Source organism: Pipistrellus hanaki (genome assembly GCF_964339955.1).
Source record: "Pipistrellus hanaki genome assembly, chromosome: 14".
Taxonomy (NCBI): Eukaryota; Metazoa; Chordata; class Mammalia; order Chiroptera; family Vespertilionidae; genus Pipistrellus; species Pipistrellus hanaki.
In genome coordinates, this window is record NC_140516.1 from 40089721 (window position 1) to 40110342 (window position 20622).

The window sequence follows — 20622 nt, forward strand, 5'->3', positions numbered from 1 at the left end:
GTCTAGAAATAAGACGTTGGTCCCCGAAGTTGCTGAATAGTCACTGGGCTCAACTGAGCTCCGTGGAGGCTGCAGAGGTCAGGTGGGTTGCTCCTGATGCTTGAGAGCCTCTCCAGGATCTTTCTTGCGGAGCACCAGGAGGGAAGCACATCCTGCAGGGCTGGCGCAGGCTCTGAGCTATGATGAGAAGTGGAAGTTGGGCAGGGGCAATGAGATGTAGGAGTGGATTTCTGTCCTTTGGAACGATGTAGGATTAGAGTCCTTTCAACCCTGTGATTTTAGGAGATGATGTTTTAATGAAGGTTAAAGAAGAAATGCTTGTATTTGTTTCATCCCATTTCCCCTCCTGTTTTTTTCCTCCTCAGTACAACGTGATGAAGAAATGGCTTGAGGTGGAGATTGCTCCAGACATCCGGGGAAGAATTCCCATGTTGCTCATTTCTCTTAGCTTTAAGGTCAGTGTGCTCGAGATCCCCGGAGAGATCCTCCGGCTCCTTAAGCTTGGCTCAGTGTCTGCTGTGTGTTCATAGTAGGTACAAAGAACTGGGTACCTATTCAAGGATTGGTTTGGAGGACACTTGCTATGGAGACTTAACTGCTGTGTGATTCGGATAAAGGATAGACCTTTCTTCAAACATCAGAGGAGTTTTCTTGTCCTTCCAGGTTCTGAAACATCCAGATAAGAAGTTCCAAATTGGCCAGGCCCTGAAGGCCACCGTGGTTGGTCCCGATTCCTCGAAGGCCTTCTTGTGCCTCTCACTCATAGGTGTGGTGGTGAAATGGTCCCTGGTCTGGAAGGGAGGGAGTGGGAAGGGGTCTTCTGTTACTGCCCAGGGTGAAGGATGCCTTGGTATTAGAGTCCTCAGAAAGCTTAGTGTGCTTGGTCCTTTCTTGTAACTATCTTCCTGGAGTTTTACTCTCTGGCCTGTGTTACTCCACTGCTGTCTGAGTCACCTTTACCTACACAGTTGGTTTTATTAGGTCTCAGAAAGGCTTGTCTACTACCTAGCCCTGGGATCCTTGACTACATGGCATGCAATCTGGGTCTTTTTTTTTAATCTGGGTCTTCATGATCTGGTCCTTTCAGTCTAAAAACCCTAAGTCTGGGTAGCTTCCTCCCCAGCCGGTGGTTGGTGAGCATTCCACCTTCTCTCTTGGCTCATTTCCTCTTCCCTGAATCAGGTTCGCTCTCCCTCCAGGTCCTCACAGGCTCGAGAAGGGGGAAGTGGCCATGGGCCGCGTGGTGAAGGTGACCCCCCACAGGGGGCTGACCGTCTCCTTCCCCTTCGGGAGGGTCGGGAGAGTCAGCGTGTTCCACCTGAGTGACTCCTACTCGGAGGCGCCCCTGGAAGACTTCGCCCCCCAGAAGATTGTCAGGTAGGCTCCGCTTCCTTCCTCTCTTCAGCTGTTTGTGGGATTGTGGTGTTCGTTTTTTTGTTTTTGTTTTTTAATTATAGATGTAACACATGATTATGGACCAGAAAAAAAATTGAATAGAAAATGAAAACTTATGTGGCTTCTCTTTTCTTAGCAACTTTTCACCATTATGTATTTTGGTTTTTGTCTTTCAAGTCTTTAACACACATATAGGTATAATCTCCCTTTATATAATAAAATTTTATTTATGTACGGTTTTTCAACTTGCTTTTTTTTCTCATAGCAGCTTTTTAAAAAAAATATATTGATTTTTTTTACAGAGAGGAAGAGAGAGGGATAGAGAGTTAGAAACATTGATGAGAGAGAATCATCAATCAGCTGCCTCTTGCACCCCCCCTACTGGTACTTTGGCAAACCAAGGTACCAAGGTACATGTCCTTGAATGGGATCGAACCTGGGACCTTTCAGTCCGCAGGCCAAACCGGTTTCGGCTCATAGCAGCTTATCATGGATGTTTTTTTCCCCCATGCTAATATGTCCAAATCAACCTTGTTCTTATTTTTAACATGTTTTTAGTATTCTGTCATGTGTGTTTTGTCATAATTTATTTTAAAATTTTTCTGGTGAATGATATTGTTGAAGTAAATATCTTTGCATATTTTTCAATCCTTGTATAAGTATATCTGTGAAATAAATCCCTAGAAGTAAAATTGGTCAAACGATGTTATATATTTTGCCAAAGTGCCCTTCAAAAGGACTGTGTCAGTTTATATCCCCATTTACACTAAATACAGCTGCTCTTTCTCGTCTCAAGCCAACAGCCCCTGCCTAACTTCTCAACCATTGATCAGAGCTAAACAGCACAAAAATATCCAAGGCCTGGGAGGACAAAAGGGAGTCAGAGAGAAATCCCGATCATCTCTGCTTTCTGTCTCTGAAGGCTTACAAAATGGGGGTGTGAGCTTCAGCAAAATATTTATGTTAAATAGGTTTATTTATAGCCAAAGCTAAATGGATTTATTTAGTAACATTCAGTTATAATTCCTCCATTTGTCAAGTGTGGATAGTAAATGAATTACCTAAAGGGAGACGATCCCTCCGGGTCTGTTCCTGCTTTAGGGCCTATGATGCTGTTATAAAAGGCAGACGCCTGTCACGAGGAAAATTTGGCCTCTGCTGTTGCTGAGATCCTTTCTACTGCTAAGATTCTATACTTTGTGACTTCAGGCTACTAATTGCCATTTATGTTTCTTTTTTGTTTGTTTTTTTGTTAATCCTCACCCAAGCATCTGTTTCCATTAATTTTTAGAGAGAGTGGAAGGGAGGGGGAGAGACAGAGAGAAACACTGACGTGAGAGGCACATCGATTGGTTGCCTCTCACACGGGGACTGAGCCTGCATCCAAGGTTAGTGCCCCAGGCCGGAATCCAATCTGGGACTCTTCATTCCACAGCCGATGCTCTATCCACTGAGCCAGACTGGCTATTTTTAAATAAAATATGTTTGGAAACCCAACCAAAGAGGAAAGCCTGCTTACCTCCTGGAAGCCTCCCTGCTCCGACCTTCCTGCCTGGCTGCCTTGAGTCTGCATAGTCCTCCGTCATCCCCTGGTCGCAGTTTCCTGTTGCTGCCATCTCTTCCCTGAGTCACACACTCCCAGGGCCTGACAAAGGGCTGGTCTCATCTCCTAAGTACTCACTCTCAGACTGCATCTGCTAGAGGGCTTGTGTGTCTCCTCTTGTTTTCTCCTCTCGCCTTTTTGGGTAAGAAGAGGGGACAGTGTTATTTTTTACCTGACAGACTCTGAGGCTCAGAGAAGGACAGAACTTGTCCGGAGTCCCCCTGCAGGTTTCCAACAGAAGGAAGCACAGGGCCCAGGCCTCCTGTCTGCTCGCTCTTGCCGTTTAGTCAGCCTGTGCAGAGGACACCGGGGCCCTCTGCTGTCTCCTGAGATGCTCAGATGTCAGTATTCCTTCTCGTTTGCTCTCATTCCAGGTGTTACGTCCTGTCCGCCGCAGACGAGGTATTGACTTTGTCGCTGCGATCGTCCAGGTGGGTTTCTGTGTTCTGGGACAAGAGCAGGAAGACCCACTTAGAGCACTGAAGAGGGCCCCCCGGATCTGGCCTGATCTTTGGGCTTCCCATTTTCTTCTCTGATCGTCCCCTGGATAACTTGCCCTGTTCTTATCCAGAAAAGCCGAGCACATTCAGATTGCTAGAAGAACCTGTTTGCTAGGCTCTCATTTGCCAGGGAAGGGTTCACACATCCACATGGGGTATCAAGGTCGCCGGATGGTAGCCCTGGAGAGGGAGATGACTTAGCCCCCAGGATTCCAACGTAGAAGGGAGTGTGTCATGAAATGGATTGGCCTGAGGTCAGCTTGCTCTGTGATTAGAAATGGATGTTGATAAGGCCCAGGCTTTAGGTTTGAGGCTTGGTCAGCCTCTCCCTGTGTCAGCCAGCTCACAGCCACGGGCCCCTGGCTAACAGGACTTCAGGAGAGAGTAGGGCTGTGCTCTGTGTCAGTGATTTTCGATCGATGTGCCGCAAGAAATTTTAAGACATGCAATACCTGACCAGTCAGGGGCACTGGCCTCTTTTCCCTTAGATTGTCAATTTAAAAACGACAGTAGCCAACACAATAAATAGCTGTCCACTGTGAATGGATCAAAATCATACCTATTTTTTTTCACATCAGCAAAAAACCATATTTTTAGTGTGCTGCAGAATTTTAGTAATTAGTTTATGTGTGCCATGAGATGAAAGGGGCTGAAAATCACTGCTCTATATCTCATTGGACTTACTGGCAGGTCCAGAGTCATATTCTTTTTACATATAAAGTTTGTATCCCAGATGAGGGGGAAGGATAGAGAAAAGGGGACTAGAGGTATGTGTCTGTAAGCCTTTTATTCCTTAAGGACAAACCCAGAGACGAAAAGCAAAGTACCGGATCCCGAGATTAACTCCATCCAGGACATTCAGGAGGGGCAGCTCCTGAGGGGCTATGTGAAGTCTGTGCAGCTGCAAGGCGTGCTCCTTGGGTGAGTGAAGGGGAGCCTGGGGCGTGGCCAGGCCAGTGCCCTCCCCGGGCCTGTTCTGGCCTTCAGTCGACTGCATTCCTCATCATCTCTGAAGGGAATATGAAGGAGGATATTCTATTTACGTATTTATTTTTTAAAAATATATTTTTATTGATTTCAGAGAAGGAGGAAGGGGGAGAGAGAGATAGAAACATCAGTAATGAGAGAGAATCATTGATCAGCTGCCCCGTGCCCGCCCCACACTGGGGATCAGGTCCACAACCCAGTCATGTGCCCTGACTATGACCTCCTGGCTTATAGGTCAACGTTCAGCCACAGAACTTGCCAGCCAGGCTCCATCAGTCTTTTCAATTCCAAGTTTTTTTTTTGTTTTTTTTGTTTTTTACTTTAAAAAAAGCTTTGACTTATTATTATTTTGTTTTGAACAAAGCATATGGCGTGTCAGTTTTAAATTCATGCAGATTCTCTTTGACTTAGTGTTCGATCACTATTTGTAAACGTTCTTTGAAACCATATTATGTTTACAACCACCAGCTATTGCAGCCTTCTCTGCTATTACATTTCCTCATTTTCTTCTCATCTTTCTATACATTCTGTCGCCCTGGTGTGGGGTGAAAAGTACCCTGCGATCACACGTTCATTGCGCTCGATAATTTTTTCCAGTTGACAGAGCCCTCTGAATGCCAGGAACTTATGTCTGTCATAAATCCTGGCCACAACTCGGAGGGCTGGGACTCTTGTTGTATTTGTGACCAGAGGACCCTCGTCTCTCTTCCATCAGCCTTGGCCCCTCAGTTGTGGGATTGGCCCAGCACCCACGTGTCTCCCAGCGCAGCCCATCCGAGAAAACCCTTTGTGAGAGGTACCTCCCCGAAGGGAAGCTGCTCACAGCCAAGGTCCTAAGGTAGGTGCCTTCTTCCCTCCCCAACCCTCAGCCCTTTCTCTGGGAGGAGAGTTAGAGTAAACTTTGACAGGATGGCTTGAGTAGTGGTGGGTGCCATGTTCCGATGAGTGAAGCCCCTTTGTCTGGAACTTTCTCCCTCTGCTCTAAAAGCAGATGTGGAGACATTTCTGCTTTTAAAAGAGGCACCTGTTGTTGGGGACAAAGTAGGAGAACATCACAGCTGGCTCCTGTATTTTACTACCAAGCCTGGGAAACCTGCAAATCGTTCCTAACCATGCTAACTGGATTGCAAGATGGTGGGGCCCGGCCCAGAAAACTGGGTCGATGAGGAGAGGAAGGCCGGCTGCCTGCTGTGCCGTGTGCTCTCCCGTGGCCTTCACTGCCCGCCCTCCCTCTCTTCCCGCCGCAGCGTGGACCACCGGAAGAACCTGGTTGAACTGTCGTTCCTCCCCAGCGACACTGGGAAGCCGGACGTGTTTTCTGCCTCCCCAGGACTGTCACCTCTAAAGCAAGGGGAGAAGCAAACAGGGGTAGAGGAGAGAGACCACAGAGGAAAAGAAGAGAAGGAGAAGAAGAAGAACCAGAAAAGGAAGAAGAGGAACCAGAAGGGGCAGGAGGAGGCCCAGCTGCCCAGCAAAGAGAAGAAAGAGCTCCAGAAACCATACGCAGAGAAGCAGGGCAAGCGGCCGCATCTGGAGTCTGCAAGTGAGCAGGTACGTCCCCAGGGAGGAGGGCCTCCCCACGTGCGACAAGGAGAGCGATCCAGAGGCCAAGGGGCGGCTGCCTCGCCTTCTCTTGGACTCAATTAGTGTGAGTTTGGAGGCTGGGCACAGGGGGGTGCCAGGAGGGGCAGAGGGGGGGCATTGCCCAGGGCTGCCCAAGAGTGCTCGTGGGCAAGTCGGGCGGTTCGGCATATTCCTGCCTGTCGTCTCAGGAAAGGGCAAACAAGAAGCAGAAGAAAGCTGCTCCGGCCGAGGAGGAGGACAGTGGAGTGGAAGTGTATTATCGGGAAGGAGAAGAGGAGGTGGACGAGATCGGTGTGCTACCCAAGGTGAGGGGAAGGCTCTCTGGGGAGGGGAGGCCTGGACTCCTGCCGAAGAGCTGGGCTCTTTTTGGCATCGTCCTCCTTCTTGTTTCTGTAAGATATGAAGAGATGGGGCTGCTGGTTTCTTTAGTTGGTCATCAGCTCCCTGGGGTCAGGGACCCTGCCTTCCTCATAGGGTGTGTTGCATAAAATAAATTATAATCAGATTAAATTCTGATTTATTAGGTGGCGTGAATTAGAGTAGTGGGGTGAGCAGGTAAAGAGGCGGCGTGGTGTTCCCGAGCCCGAGTTCCCCTCTGAAAGTCAGAACAGCGCTACGTGACCTGAGGACTGGGTGTGGGGAGGGCTTCCCAGACTTAGGTGTCAGGTCCCTGCCACCCTCAGAACATTTATCGTATCTGCCCTAGCTTGACTGCTATTTTATTTATTTATTTATTTATTTATTTATTTATTAAATATATTTTATTGATATTTTTCAGAGAGGAAAAGAGAGAGGGATAGAGAGTTAGAAACATCGATGAGAGAGAATCATTGATCAGCTGCCTCTTGCATACCCCCTACTGGGGATGTGCCCACAACCAAGGAACATGCCCTTGACCGGAATTGAATCCGGGACCTTTTAGTCTGCAAGCCGACGCTCTATCCACTGAGCCAAACCGGTTCTGGCTTGACTGTTATTTTATATATGTGTTACTTTATGTGTGTGTGGCACACATATATCTGCATATATATGTTTAAAAATCTGCCACCCAAATGAGTTTATTTGCAAAGGAAGTTTTTTGTCACTACTGTAAATTTCCCAGGTGGACTGGGTTTGGCCCTGGAAGGAGGGCATGGCGGGAGCCCTGCTCCTCTGGGTGAGATGGGGCTGGGGACCTGGGAGCAGCCTGAGCCGAGTGATTCCTCACACACCTCCTTGCTCCTCCAGGCGAAGCAGAGCAGGCCAGCAGACGTGCCCAGGCTGCAGCTGTCTTCCGGCTTCATTTGGGACGTGGGGCTGGAATCTCTGACCCCGGCCTTGCCACCTCGAAGAGAGAGCTCAGACAGCGAGGAAGACGAGAAGCCACAGCAAACCACGGTGCTGTATTTTGCAGGGACCCCTTGGTGCCCGTTTCCTGTGTCTGTCCTAGCCTGTGGGTGTCACTTCTGGCAGGGAGGGGTAGTCTCCGATGAGAGAGTATTTATAGAGCTTGGCGATTGCCCTGCCGACTCTTGGCTTCTATCACAGACCTGCCCAGGCTCCGAGGAGCTGATTACTCACTTGTTTTTGCCTTTCATAGCAAAAGAAGAAAAGCAAGAAGGAAAGGGAGCTGGAGAAGCAGAAGGCAGAGAAAGAGCTGTCCCGCATGGAGGAGGCGCTGATGGACCCTGGGCGACAGCCAGAGTCGGCAGATGATTTTGACAGACTGGTGCTGAGCTCCCCCAACAGCTCCATCCTGTGGCTGCAGTACATGGCCTTCCACCTGCAGGCCACGGAGATCGAGAAGGCCCGGGTCGTGGCCGAGAGGGCTCTCAAGACCATCTCCTTCAGGTCTGGGCTCCGTCCCCCTGCTTCAGGGAGGGGCCTTTGGACAGGAAGGGCCTTGTCTCCCAGGTTGCAGACTGACAGCAACTGGAGTGGCTGCCACCTGGGGTTCCCGGACTCTCTCTCTCAGATGTGCCGGCTGTGAAATAGATCTGCTCATCTATAATGTATAGTCCTCTTCACTGTTTGCAAGAGTCTCTAACTTAAATAACGTGCCCAACTTGGAGCAGAAGTAGAATAGGAAACACACCTGGGTGAAAACTCTGCGAGTGGCCATTTTCCAGGCAGAGAGTAGAGAGTGTCCTGAGGGCTGATGAAGAGGAGTGGTGATCCTTTACTTTCATTCTCTTAGTTTGGGGAGAGAAGCAGACCAGAGGTTCTGCTCCTTCCAGCTCAGCCCTCAGGCCTATTTGAGATTGGTAGGCTTCCTTCCTGGGAATGGAGTAGAGCCTCTGACTGGGAGCCCCATACCCTGCGGTCAGGGTGGGACTTCCTGCTGCTGTGAGCTGCAGTGGGACAGGGCCTCTCGGTGCCTGCGCTTGAGGGTGGGAGCTGAGGACATGGTTGGAGCCTGGGAGGAGGAGGATGGTTCTAGCTGACATCCCCAGAGTGGAGTGAAGGGCTCTTTGGGCTGAGATGATGGAGCTCAGGCACCGACTGCTCTCCTTCCAGAGAGGAGCAGGAGAAGCTGAACGTGTGGGTGGCACTGCTGAACCTGGAGAACATGTACGGCTCTCAGGAGTCTCTGACCAAGGTCTTCGAGCGGGCTGTGCAATACAACGAGCCTCTCAAGGTCTTCCTCCAGCTGGCTGACATCTACACCAAGTCGGAGAAGTTCCAGGTAGGGGTCTGGGCCTGGCGGCCTGCTGCCAGAGGGGCCCCAGCCACTCAGAGCCTGTCCCCTGGGGGTCACGGAGGCAGCAGGGAAGAATCCCCATGTTCCGGACCCTGTTCTAGTCTTAGGACCTCTGTGTGCCAAAGGGTTAGGAGGGGGATCTCCATCTTGTCAGGCCTCCTCATCTCTGGGAGCCTGCGCTCTCCCCTCAGTAGCCAGAGTTGGGCCTGCATAGCAGTTGGCGTCTGACAGGCGGAGCTGCCCGTCTTTATTGTCGCCCCCCTCTGTCGCATCACCTTCTCCAGCTCGCCTGGTCTTTCCCACAGGAAGCTGGTGAACTCTACAACCGGATGCTGAAGCGTTTCCGGCAGGAGAAAGCTGTCTGGGTCAAATACGGGGCCTTCCTTCTGCGGAGGGGCCAGGCGGGGGCCAGTCACCGGGTGATGCAGCGAGCCCTCGAGTGCCTGCCTCAGAAAGAGCGTGAGTGCCTCGCCCCACTCGGCCCGATTCCTGAGCACATCGGGCTCACCCACATCTGGGCACAGGGGTTAGCGGTCCCCTCATCTGAGGGCGGTGGCAGAAGCCTCGCGGCGGTTACATGGCTGTCTGTCTCAGGCACGTAATGCGTGTTGCAGTTAGCACTAATTCCATTGCCCTGGCCCCCAGAGAGGAGGGTGTCTGCGGTGGGGGTCACAGGTCAATGCCCATCTGTGTATATGGCCCTGATCTACCCCACTGTCCCTCTTGTCACTGCCTGTGTCTTGGGACACGGGCAGGGAGTCAGGGGCCAGGCTCAGTCCCTGTGGTGCATTGTGTTGTGGTGCGGGCCCTGCCTGCTTTGTGTGTCTGAGTGTCCTCTCCCTGCAGACGTGGATGTGATCTCCAAGTTCGCCCAGCTGGAATTCCAGCTGGGGGATGCAGAGCGGGCCAAGGCTATTTTTGAGAACACACTGAGCACCTACCCAAAGCGCACGGATGTCTGGTCAGTCTACATCGACATGACCATCAAGCATGGCAGCCAGAAGGAAGTCCGGTGAGAGGGGCAGACAGACCGGGGCTGAATTCCCTGTGGGGGTTGGGGACATCGGCCAAGCAGATGACTTTAGCAACCACAGCAGCTCCAGCGTCCCCTGTTGTCTTACTCTATCTGGAAAAACAGCTTTGACATGTCAAGTCCTATGGCATTCACTTTTCCAGCTTCTTCTTCTGCCTCGGGCCAGCCTCTGGTCGGTATCTGGAACCTTGGTTGGGAGATAGTCTGGCCACTGGCCTGGGGTCCGGAGACTTGGCTTTCCCTCATAATTAACACCGCCTGACTCTCATTGTAGAGAATGTTCACAGACATAACCTCACTGTTGTCCGCCAGCATCCCCCCCAAGCAGGGAGGATTATAGAGGGGTAGACTGAGCTCCAGAAAGAACTAGTGCCTCCCCTTAGCCCATGTTTCATGTGTGTTCCCTCCCAGTAGCTTTGCCCTGACTTACTGCGTGACTTTAGGCCAGTAAGTCCTTTAACACCTCTGGTGTCTGCGTGCTCACCTGGACGGGAAGGGAGGTATTCTCTCGCTCTCCCAGTCACACGGTGACTGACATCCACATGACGGGAGTGGACATGACGGGAGTAAAAATGAAGCTAGGCGTGGGCGTGCTGGGTGACAGATGCCTGCTCCAGAGCCTGAGAGCCAGTGGGGAAGGTTAGCCAGGAGCCGTGTGGGGGGGACCGAGAGGCAAACCTGCCCTGCTCTCCCTCACAGGGACATCTTCGAGCGCGTCATTCACCTGAGCCTCGCCCCCAAGCGAATGAAATTCTTCTTCAAGCGCTACCTGGACTATGAGAAGCAGCACGGCACCGAGAAGGACGTGCAGGCGGTGAAGGCGAAGGCCCTGGACTACGTGGAGGCGAAGAGCTCCGTGTTGGAGGACTAGCCGCAGGCTGGCTCCGGACGCCCCTGCCTCAGGGCCCAGGGGCCTGGCCTCGCCAAGCCTCAGGCTCCGGCATTGACAGCTGTGTTGCCTGGGGACTCTTATTTATGTGCTGCATTTTCTGCAGCAACTTTGGGACAATCCTGTTAGGATAAAAAGGCATTTCATATAAAGTCCTTTTTATTACTTCGTTTCAAGTACCAATTTCATTTCTCTCCTTTTCTGAGGCTGCTCAGGTTTCTCCATGGGAGCTCCTGTCCATCTGTGGCCCTGGCAGGCTCTTGGGATAGCCAGAGGGGTCAGCAGGGCCCAGGAAGTAGGCCCCTCCTTTAGATCCGGGAGTGTCTGGGCATTCTCTTAGCCGCAGCTCAGCCTTGTGCCCTTTTGTGGAGGTTGCGAAAGTTGGGACAGAAGGACAAGGATAGAGCCCAGGAAGGAAAATGGAGGCACTTGGGCAGCTCAGAGGAACACCACCTGGTGCTGTCTCCTCAGCCCCTCAGGGCCAGGTGACCCAGCCTCTCCTAATGGTGTCTCATTGTGAAATGGGGCTAAAAAATCCTACCTTGAAGGGTTTTGTGGATGAATGAGAGCATGCATGTCGTATGCTGCCTGGCAGGTAGGAGGCTCGGTGAGGACCTACACTGGCATGCTGTGTGGCTTTCAGGAGAGCCCCCGTTTAGCTCCTCCGGGGAGAACAGTTGCTGGGCGGAGGGCGTTTATGGACCTGATGGTTATTCCTTAAGTCCCGAGGGAGAGGCGATGTGATGGGCTCAGGCCTCCTTCATGAAAATCTCAGAAAGACGGTCTCTCTGCATCATTTGATAAGTAATGATCCAGAGATCTTGGAGGCCAGCACAGACCCAGCTGGTTGTTGAAGCCAGTTCTTTTTTGGCTCGGTCTTGAGGGAATTCATCATTTTCTTTGGCAGAGTTTTAAATGTCCTGAGAGCTAGGGAGCTTTTCCATGGGCAATGACCGAGTCATGTGCCGGGAAGCAGGGCCAGGACGAGGGAGGGCATCAAAGCTTTCAGGTGGTGGAGGCAACCGGGCAAGGTGAGCGTGGGAGGGAGGAGGAGCCAGGGCTGGCCTGGTTTTGGTTATTAGCACTGGACTGTGAGAGCTAGTCTTCCCTCCTGAGTGCAGGATCTTCTGACCCAAGAAATTTAAGCTGAGCTTCCCTCTGGGCGGGGGAACCAGGCTCCCTCTGTTTCTCCAGATCAAGTGAGATACCTGAACCCAGCGCCTAAGAGCTCATCAGCCCCAGAGCTTTCTCTCCTGTGGGAGCACCTGCCCTCCCTCCTGTCCATGTGAGCCCTGTCCAGGGCCTCCCTGTCCCCTTCCCTCTCACAGGAGATGGGATTTAGGCCTGTCCCCATGATCACCCATCTGCTGTGGCATGGCCCCCTCCAATCACATAGACAGCAAGCTAGTCCTTTATACTTAGAAAAGCTTTATCAAAAATGTAAATATATAAAATAAAGCCAGTGGCATGCATCGAAGGGCAGCTTCCCAGCTGAGCACCGCTGAGCTGGGTGTCCATAAGCAGTTAGACACAAATTAACCGCACAATATCCTACACAGCGAGCCTGCTGGCGGGTTTGTCCCCTCGCTGTGCTGGCCAGGGCTTCTCCGCCTTGGAGCCCATCAGTAGAAGGTCCTCCCCAGCACAGTTAATAACTAAGGACCAGTTCTGAGTCTGCGTCTTCCCTCCCAAACTGTTGGCCAGGTGGCTGGGGGCAGTAGGAGAGGGGATTTCTTCAGGTCGGAGAGCTTTCCTGTCACACTGACCACCTTGTGCAATAGCTCTCCTCTGTACCCATTACTCTGGTTCTTTCTCTTGGTCTGTTTTCCCAGAAAGCCATGGGTAAAAGGAAAAAAAAAATCTTCTGATGCCGATGTGAGCAGACAGTGGGGTCCCGGGTTGGACCAAGGGTCGCCATTTGCAGAGTGTGGGAGCGGGAACCTCAGGAAACCAGCAGGGCCATCTCCACGTTGTCCGGGGCCGTGCCGTTGCCCGGCAGCCCCTGGGCCCACTTGTGCAGGCGGCTGTAGAGGGGGAGGCCCTGGTTCTCCCGGTACAGGTAGACGCCGGTGATGGCGTTCCACTGCGGCCGCGGCTGCGTGCCTTCCACGGGGAACTTGGCCGTCAGCTCCTCGTCGTCCTGGTCCAGGGCCACGAAGCCGAAGAAGCGGCGCACGTTGTTGGCGGCCAGCACCCGGGAGTGCACCTCGGCAGTGCGCTGGAACAGCTGCTCCTCGTTGTTGCGGTACTGCGTCCAGTATGCCTCCTGCCGGTAGCTGAGCGGCGAGCAGTAGTGCTTGAGGCACTTGGTCAGGAACACCAGCACGGCCACCACACCTATGAGCAGCCACCCGAAGAGCTGGCCGGAGAAGGGGCAGGGTGAGGAGGGGCAAGCTGCTGTCTGGACCCCCACCCGCCCACCCAGGTTGAGATCGGGGCTGGGCTGGCCTGAACCTGGGCCTCAGAACCCCCTGAGAACGGGCCCTCATGTCCCTGAATGAGGATTCTGTTCCTGTAAGGGAAGCAGGTCCTTCTGGCTATAATTTTGCTGCTTTTTCCTCACTCTCAAATTCAGTTTCTTCATTTTCTGCTGCCATTTCTCCCCCCCAACCCCCCCTTTTTTTTAAAAAAAATATTTTTTTATTGATTTCAGAGAGGAAGAGAAAGGGAGAAATAGGAACATCAATTGGCTGCCTCCTGCACGCCCCCTACTGGGGATTGAACCAGAAACCCAGGCATGTGCCCTGACCAGGAATCAAACTGTGACCTCTTGGTTCATAGGTCAATGCTCAACCACTGAGCCACACTGGCCGGGATCTGCTGCCGTTTCTCCCTTACGTCATTCCAGCCCATCAAAATCTAGATCAAATTGCCAGGCTCCGCCCAGATGCCACCTCTTGTCCTCCCTACCTCCCCCATGGCCTGGTCCTTACTCTCTGCCTTGCTTTGAAATTGCCCATGTGCTTGTCTCAAACACTCGCTTGGGTGTGAGCCTATTTCCCCATTTGCTCCTCTAGAGAGGTCTGTGGGCTTCTGATCGTCAAATTTTATTTCTGTCTTTCATCTCCCATCTCCTTTGGTGCATTTCCAACCCTGCTTCTCTGTGTTTTTATTTATGTACCTGGGAGACCTTTGAAAGAATCTTATGCTCTTCCCTGTCTGTTCCTCGCCCCCTGTTGCTCTCAGTTAATGCTTCCAGCTCAGTTTTTCTGTTTCTCCCCACGTCTCTGCTCTTCTGTCCTCTAACCAACCTTCACTCCTTCAGAACTAAGCCCAGGCTGAGGCTAGGAGCAGGGCAGCCGCTTCCTGGCTCAATGGGCTGCCTTATGTCAGCACTGCCTGAGGCTATTTCATTCCTGGGAGAGGAACACTGGTCCCTGGAGCCAGCCACACCCCACTACCAGCTCATGGCCCCTAGCAAATGTTTCTTAGGCTTGCAGGATTTGTGCTCCTTCTGGCTGGAGTAAGGGACTTAGTCTATGACTGGGATCAAGGCTCAGTCTGAGCCAGAAGAACATTCCTTTAACATTTAAAACGTATTTGTGGCCGAGACCGGTTTGGCTCAATGGATAGAGCGTCAGCTTGGGGACTGAAGGGTCCAGGGTTCGATTCCGGTCAAGGGCATGTACCTTGGTTGCGGGCATATCCCCAGTAGGGGGTGTGCAAGAGGCAGCTGATCGATGACTCTCTCTCATCGATGTTTCTGGCTTTCTATCTCTCTCCCTTCCTCTCTGTACAAAATCAATAAAATATATTAAAAAAAAAACAACAAAAAAAACACGTATTTGTGACAGAATTGTCCCACCAGACACTAACCCATGGGGTTACCCAGCTCTGACACCTGATGCTGCTTAGTGCTTTGCTGGAGACCTTGGCCCCTGGGGACCGACTCCAGCTCTAGCACGGAGCCATCCCGACTCCTCCCCACCGAAGGAAGAAGGAAGGGGCGCTTCCCTTGGCACACCTTACCTGGGACTCGTACTTGAGCCTGCGACTGACCTCCTCCCGGAAGCCGGACAGGTTGGCGGGGCCCTCCCCGCAGGGGAACCTGGCCAGGATCTCCGAGGCGTGGTCCCGCGGGAAGCCCTCTCCCCCCGCTGTGAGCGAGGAGGGGTCCACGAACTCGCTGAGGGCGCACACGTAGGCCTCCCCGCGCAGCAGGGAGATGACGGACCAGGTGATGGGGGCCACGGCCGCGCGGCCCAGGATGGAGCTCAGGAGGAGGAAGGTGGGGGCCGCCGAGCAGTTCTTGGTCCTCCGGTACTGGCACTCGGTAACCAGGTTCCAGGTGTGGTTGTTGAGGATGACGCCGATGATGAAGAGGGCGAGGGCAGGCACCCCGATGGCCGTCAGCCCGTACAGGTAGTTTCTGGCCGGGGAGCAGGGGCAGTGGAAAGCCACCACGGAGAACAGCTCCTGGCTGCCCACCGTGCCCAGGGCCACCAGCCCGTTGAAGATCATCACGTCCTTGCTCTTGAAGAAAAGCGACAGGAAGCGGAAGTTCTCGGCGATCAGGGCTGCCATGGTGAGGGGTCAGCTGGAGGACTGGCTGCAGGGGTGGAGGCAGGTGGTGACAGGGGCCGATGGTGCCTGGTGAGATTAGCAAAGAGAGCAGGCAGGTGGGCACCTGAAGGCAGGGCACGGTCTTGTCATCTTATCCCCTAGAGTGGCCGGCCCGGTACTCCCTGCGGAAGAGCAGATCACTGATGAACGTTTGCCTCTGAAAATGGGGAGAGAGGAGATCTTGTGTGTTCAGGCTGGTGAGAAGGGAAGGAGACGTGGGGAGCTCGAGGGCCTGGTGGGGATGATGGTAGCCACATTTCACCGAGCTCCTACTGTGTGTCAGGTGCGTTACAGCCCTCGCTGCCCGGCATCATGATCCACACTGAGCTGTCATATCCCTCATGTATAGAAGGTGGAGGCTCCTGCCAAAACCGGTTTGGCTCAGTGGTAGAGCGTTGGCCTGCGGACTGAAAGGTCCCAGGTTCAATTCCGGTCAAGGGCATGTGCCTTGGTTGCAGGCACATCTCCGGTAGGGGGTGTGCAGGAGGCAGCTAGTCAATATCTCTCTCGCATCAGTGTTTCTAGCTCTCTATCTCTCTCCCTTCCTCTCTGTAAAAAAAAAAAAAAAAAAAAAATCAATAAAATATATTAAAGAAGAAGAAGAAGCTGTAGGCTCCTGAAGAAGAAGAAGAAGAAGAAGAAGAAGAAGAAGAAGAAGAAGAAGAAGAAGAAGAAGGAGAAGAAGAAGAAGAAAAAGAAGAAGCAGCAGCTGTAGGCTCCTGAGGGTGAGTGGCTTAGCAGGGCCACATAAGTGTCTGAGACCACACCTCAGGTCTATCTGCCTCTGACACTGAGGTTGCTACTGCAAGATTCTCTCGAGGTAGGGGTTAGGAATGGCCCTGTGGCCTTGGGGAATATGGGACATTGACTGGCTTTCCCACTGGGATTCCAGGCTGAGGGACTAGGACTGTTTAGAGTGTGTGTCCTCAAAGGGGTATAAAGGCTGGGGTGGGTTGTCCTGGTGGATAAGGGACTTGGACTTGACCCTGTGATGTGGGGCAGGTGAAGGAAGGAGGTGAGCCTGGTTCAGCATCCCTTGGAGACCGCAGGCTCTGGACTGGTGTGGGACACCCTGACTGAGCACCCTTCCTGCCTTTCCTCGGGGCCTCAGCGTCCTCACCATGAAAAGAGCCTGACTCATTCTGGGCCTTGTCTCTGAGGAATGCTGGAGGGAGGGAGGGCACACACCAGGCCTGCTGGTGTCCCTGGGACACTGTCCCTCCATCGCTCTCACCGGGCTGAGCCTTCAGGGTGAGGCAGGGTGGGATGGTTCTCCTTCCTGCAAAGATCAGGAAACTCAGGTCTAAAGAGAGCAAAATACCTTGCTTGGGGCCATTCAAACATGCAACATTTGATAAGTAACGTGCAGGTGAGCCCTAGCCAATTTGGCTCAGTGGGTAGAGCATCTGCCTGCGGACTGAAGGGTTCCAGGTTCCATTCTGGTCAAGGGCATGTACCTTGGCTGCAGGCAAATCCCCAGTAGGGAGTGTGCAGGAGGCAGCTGATCGATGTTTTTCTCTCTATATCCCTCTCCCTTCCTCTCTGTAAAAAAATCAATAACATATATATATATTAAAAACAAACAACAACAACAAAAGGCACAAATGTGCAGGTGCTCAGGCAGGACTTTTGACCACAAGCTCAGGAGGCCTAAAAATAAACCAGGGTGAGTCAAGCTAAGGGAGTCCTCCATTGCTCCGGGCCCATCTACGAGAGTCCTGGTGAACCTCCCCGTCCTCACCCTCTGCCCGCTCCCCATCCAGCAGCCTCCCGGCAGCCCTCTTCCACCAGGGCTTGGACGCAGGGACCACCCAGCTGCCGGCGACAGGAAGCCTCGGTGAAGGCTGAGGCTCGGCTGTGCCCACAGTGGCTCTGCCTCGGTCTGTGCTGCAGTCGCGCTGGCAGCCTGCCAGGAAATGGTCGTGGCCTAGGCCCCGGGCTGGTTCCGCCCCGGCTGCCTCTCACCCACACAAGCCAGAAACAAGCCAGGGTGTGGCCGGTCCCGTGTGTTCCTCTCCTCATCCCTGGGGTGAAAAAAAAACCATAGGCCGGGGAAGGGAGGGGGGGGGGGAGTGGGTAGATGTGGAAGAGGGCTTAGAAGGGATACATGGTGATGGGAAAGATAAAATAAAAAATTTAAAAGTTCCGTAGGCCAGAGGAAGCCAGGGAGGGAGTAGGGGGCTGGTGTGGGCAGCTCACTCATGTGAGGAGACTTGACCATATTTCCCGTTCTGCCTCCTCTCTGCCCAGGTTGGCAGGTGGGCAGGGCGGAGCTGGCTGACCATGTGTGGGATGCCAGGAGATGGAGGCAGAGGGGGATCCAACTCACAGCCCCGGGGCTCCAGTCTAGCTCCCTGGAAAAGGGAGTAGTACTGCTGGGGAGGAATGGGTTAAAAGCAGCCCCTTCCCCCCACCCCCTTGGTTTCAAAGTTCCTAATGAGCTCTCTGTGGGAGGCCCCGGGTTTATAAACTACAAAGTGGGGTATGAGATGCCTGAACACGGAGACCAGGCCAGCCTCTGAGACTACTGTCCCCTTCCTTCCCCCTGCGCCGGGAGTGAGACCTCCAGCAACAGTCAGGGCAGGAGTCACGTGGCTGGGGGAGGGACTGGACTGCCCCTGCCCAGAGTTAGGGGTGGGGGTGGGGGTGGGGATGCCTCAGCCAGGGGCCTCTCTCCAGGGCAATCCCTCTGGATTGGCCCTGCCCTGCTCCGTCACCGGCACACCCCAGGGAGGGGACCTTTCTTACCTGGGACCAGCGGCTGCAGACGGGCGTGGGTGCGGCAGAGTGGCTTTGGCCTCCTTGTGGCTGGGCTCTGAGTGGCGCTCAGACAGGGGAGCGTGGGGCCTGCTGGGGTGGGGCCGCTGCTCCACCGAAGTGCCTTCTGCTGGCCATGCCCTCCGAGAACTCCCTCCCACTTTCTTCTGCACGGCCGGGGGAGTCCTCAGGAAAGTTAAACTCCCAAAAGAGGAGGAAACGGCGGGATGGAGCTTGCGCGCCAGCGAGTGGAAAACATCCCTGAGCCGGCCGAGGAGGGCGGGCAGCAGAGGGCGGTGCGAGAGGAGAGGAAGTTGGGGCGCCTGTTGAGCAGCTCTTGGCCGGCGGCCTGCGCCTGGCTCTGCCTTCGCCTGGCTCTGCCTGCCTTCCCGAGGAGAGCTGCTGCCCTGCCCGGAGCCCACCAGGCTGTGCCCCACACCAGTGGGACTGGTTCAGGGGCCAGGCAGGGGCCTGTGGGAGAACTGGCCTGGGCCTGCCTTCCCAGCCAATTACCAGAGCAGCCGCTATGCTTGACATCCCGCCCCCGGCTCTGGCTAGACAGAAGCTGCTGGGACAAAACCTGGGCAGGGTTAGGGAGAGATGCCATCAGACTGAAGCTGACCCATCGCAGGACATGCAAGGCTAGGCCTACCCCCTGGCCCCTGCCCTCTGACCCCTGCCCCCTGCCCCCAGCCTCTACCCCATCCCCACCCCTCTTCTGGCCCTTCTCCTTCAGTCACTGCCTAGAAGAATCTTTCCATCCAGACTCCAGCTAACTCCTCAATCTCAGAGGATTGAATTCTGGAGTCTAGGGAATCCGTGAGGCCCTGTGGGCAGAGCTCTGACTGGTTGGTGGAAATTAGAGGCGGGTTTTTAAGGAAGGCCTCTATAATGATCAGATCTGCCCAGACTGCCAAAAAGTGGTCCCGGGTTTGATTCCCCCCGTCTGTGGAGTGAGCCCCCCATCTGTGGAGTGTGCAAGCTAAGGCTGAGAAGCCACGGGTCAGGAATTCTGCAGAGGAGAGAGTCTTGTCCAAGGACAGGCTGGATGACTCCTAGGACCAAGGGAAAGACCCCCAGCTCTGTAATGCGTGTGGTTCTGTCGCAGTGGAACTGCTGGGTGACATGCTGGCCTCTGAGCTGGACTTGTCCGTGTGCAGGAGAGAAGGGCAAGGGACCAGTGTTTATTTTTCAGATCCTACCACGTGCCAAGCACCATTTCAGATTCTTCCTTCAACATTATCTCCCGTTATCCTCACCATCAACCTGGAAAGTGCAGATCTTTTAATGTCCATTCTACAGATGGACACACTGAGGCTCAGAGGGATTCGGTGACTTACCAGAGGGCCCACAGCTCTAGTATTTACACCCACATCTGCCTGACCCAAAGCTTTACTCTTCACATTTTTACTTCCCAATACCTTTTCCCATTGGAAGCTCCCCCTTTCCCCCCAACACACACCTGATCTTTACTCATCTGAATCCTCCCTCTCATTCAGGACTTAGATCAAGGCCCACATCTTGGAGGAGCCCTTCAGCCCAGCTTGGCCTGCAGGGATGGCCCTCCTCCCAAATCATTAAAGGGAGGGAGACCAGGCTTCGGACATGAGACTAGAGAGAGGGGTGCCTACGGAAGAATGTACGTTATTAAAACAACGTTGTAGGGCTCAAGATCAAAATGAATTCTTAGCCCAGCCGATGTGGCTCAATGGTTGAGTGTCAACCTGTGAACCAGAGGATCATGGTTCCATTCCTGGTCAGGGCACATGCCCGGTTGTGGGCTCAATTCCTGGTAGGGGGCGTGCAGCAAGCAGCAGATGGATAATCTCTCTCATCATTAATGTTTCTATTTCTCTCTTCCTCTCTGAAATCAATACAAATATGTATTTAAAAAATGAACTCTTAGATGAGTAGGACTTGAATCTTTTAAAAAATATATATTACTTTATTGATTTCAGAGACGCAGGGAGAGGGAAAGAGAGATAGAAACATCAATGATGTGAGAGAATCATTGATCATCTGCCTCCTGCAGATGATCCTATTGGGGATTGAGCCTGCAACCCGGGCATGTGCCCTTGTCTGGAATCAAACCCAGGACCCTTCAGTCTACAGGCTGACGCTCTGTCTACTGAGCTAAATCTGCTAGGGCAGGACTTGCATCTTAAAGATAGGTGAGAGGACAAGAAGCCCATCTTCTTGGCCCTGTTTCCTCCTCTTAAACAAAGATGGCTCCGGTTCCTATGTCCCTCCTCTCCTGTCCAGGGGGACAAGAAGGTTAAGCCTGCAGGTTCAGAAATCAACAAACATGTCAGCCACACAGACCGAGTGCCTACCATATACCATATCCTTTATACACTTCACTCATTTAATCCTCACAACCATCTCATGAGGTAGGTGCTCTCATCTCCATAGGAGGAAACCGAGGCACAGAAATGAAGCAACCAGCCAAGGGATACAGTTTGTAAGTGGCAGAGCCAGCATCTAACCCAGTTCTGTCTCACTCCGGACTCTTGAGCTCTTTCCACTCTAGGCAGTCCCTTTCCACCCCTGTGCCCTCAACCCCACCTCGGGGCAGCGCCTCCAGCACTTTAGAGCCTTTACCCAGGAGGTAGGTGGGGCTTTTGAGAAAAT

At 53.2% G+C, this 20622-nt stretch overlaps 2 protein-coding genes across 5 annotated transcripts in view; one reads left to right on the forward strand and one right to left on the reverse strand.

Moving 5' to 3' along the window:
* The window catches only part of PDCD11 (programmed cell death 11), a 35391-nt gene extending 24555 nt beyond the window's left edge, over window positions 1-10836 (forward strand). Inside the window, exons 23-36 of the mRNA XM_084903826.1 lie at window positions 366-455; window positions 664-766; window positions 1200-1377; window positions 3373-3429; window positions 4297-4419; window positions 5201-5323; window positions 5733-6036; window positions 6258-6374; window positions 7297-7446; window positions 7649-7899; window positions 8566-8734; window positions 9055-9208; window positions 9596-9761; window positions 10482-10836. Coding sequence (XP_084759952.1) covers window positions 366-455; window positions 664-766; window positions 1200-1377; window positions 3373-3429; window positions 4297-4419; window positions 5201-5323; window positions 5733-6036; window positions 6258-6374; window positions 7297-7446; window positions 7649-7899; window positions 8566-8734; window positions 9055-9208; window positions 9596-9761; window positions 10482-10653 — 2157 coding nt within the window. The 3' untranslated portion in view covers window positions 10654-10836. The remainder of the gene's footprint in view (window positions 1-365; window positions 456-663; window positions 767-1199; window positions 1378-3372; window positions 3430-4296; window positions 4420-5200; window positions 5324-5732; window positions 6037-6257; window positions 6375-7296; window positions 7447-7648; window positions 7900-8565; window positions 8735-9054; window positions 9209-9595; window positions 9762-10481) is intronic.
* Window positions 10837-12082: 1246 nt separating this feature from the next.
* Window positions 12083-18646, reverse strand: CALHM2 (calcium homeostasis modulator family member 2). Of its 4 annotated transcripts, none has more exons than XM_084903894.1 (3): window positions 17983-18646; window positions 14641-15261; window positions 12083-13030 (listed from the first exon to the last, which is right to left on the reverse strand). In XM_084903894.1, the coding sequence occupies exons 2-3, from the start codon at window positions 15193-15195 to the stop codon at window positions 12614-12616; spliced, it is 972 nt and encodes a 323-aa protein (XP_084760020.1). In that variant the 5' UTR covers window positions 15196-15261; window positions 17983-18646; the 3' UTR covers window positions 12083-12613. The 4 variants fall into 4 exon arrangements, with proteins under 4 accessions (XP_084760020.1, XP_084760019.1, XP_084760017.1 ...); XM_084903893.1 differs by having other exon boundaries at window positions 17974-18646; XM_084903891.1 differs by having other exon boundaries at window positions 14641-15356; window positions 17983-18645.
* Window positions 18647-20622: the final 1976 nt, after the last annotated feature.

Bases quoted from the DNA above. Each gene is read 5' to 3' on its own strand.
- CALHM2 (XM_084903894.1), bottom strand. From the start codon at position 15,195: ATGGCAGCCCTGATCGCCGAGAACTTCCGCTTCCTGTCGCTTTTCTTC. The intron at 13,031-14,640 runs GTAAGGTGTGCC...TTCTCCGGCCAG, and splicing joins GGCTCAAGTACGAGTCCCAG to CTCTTCGGGTGGCTGCTCAT.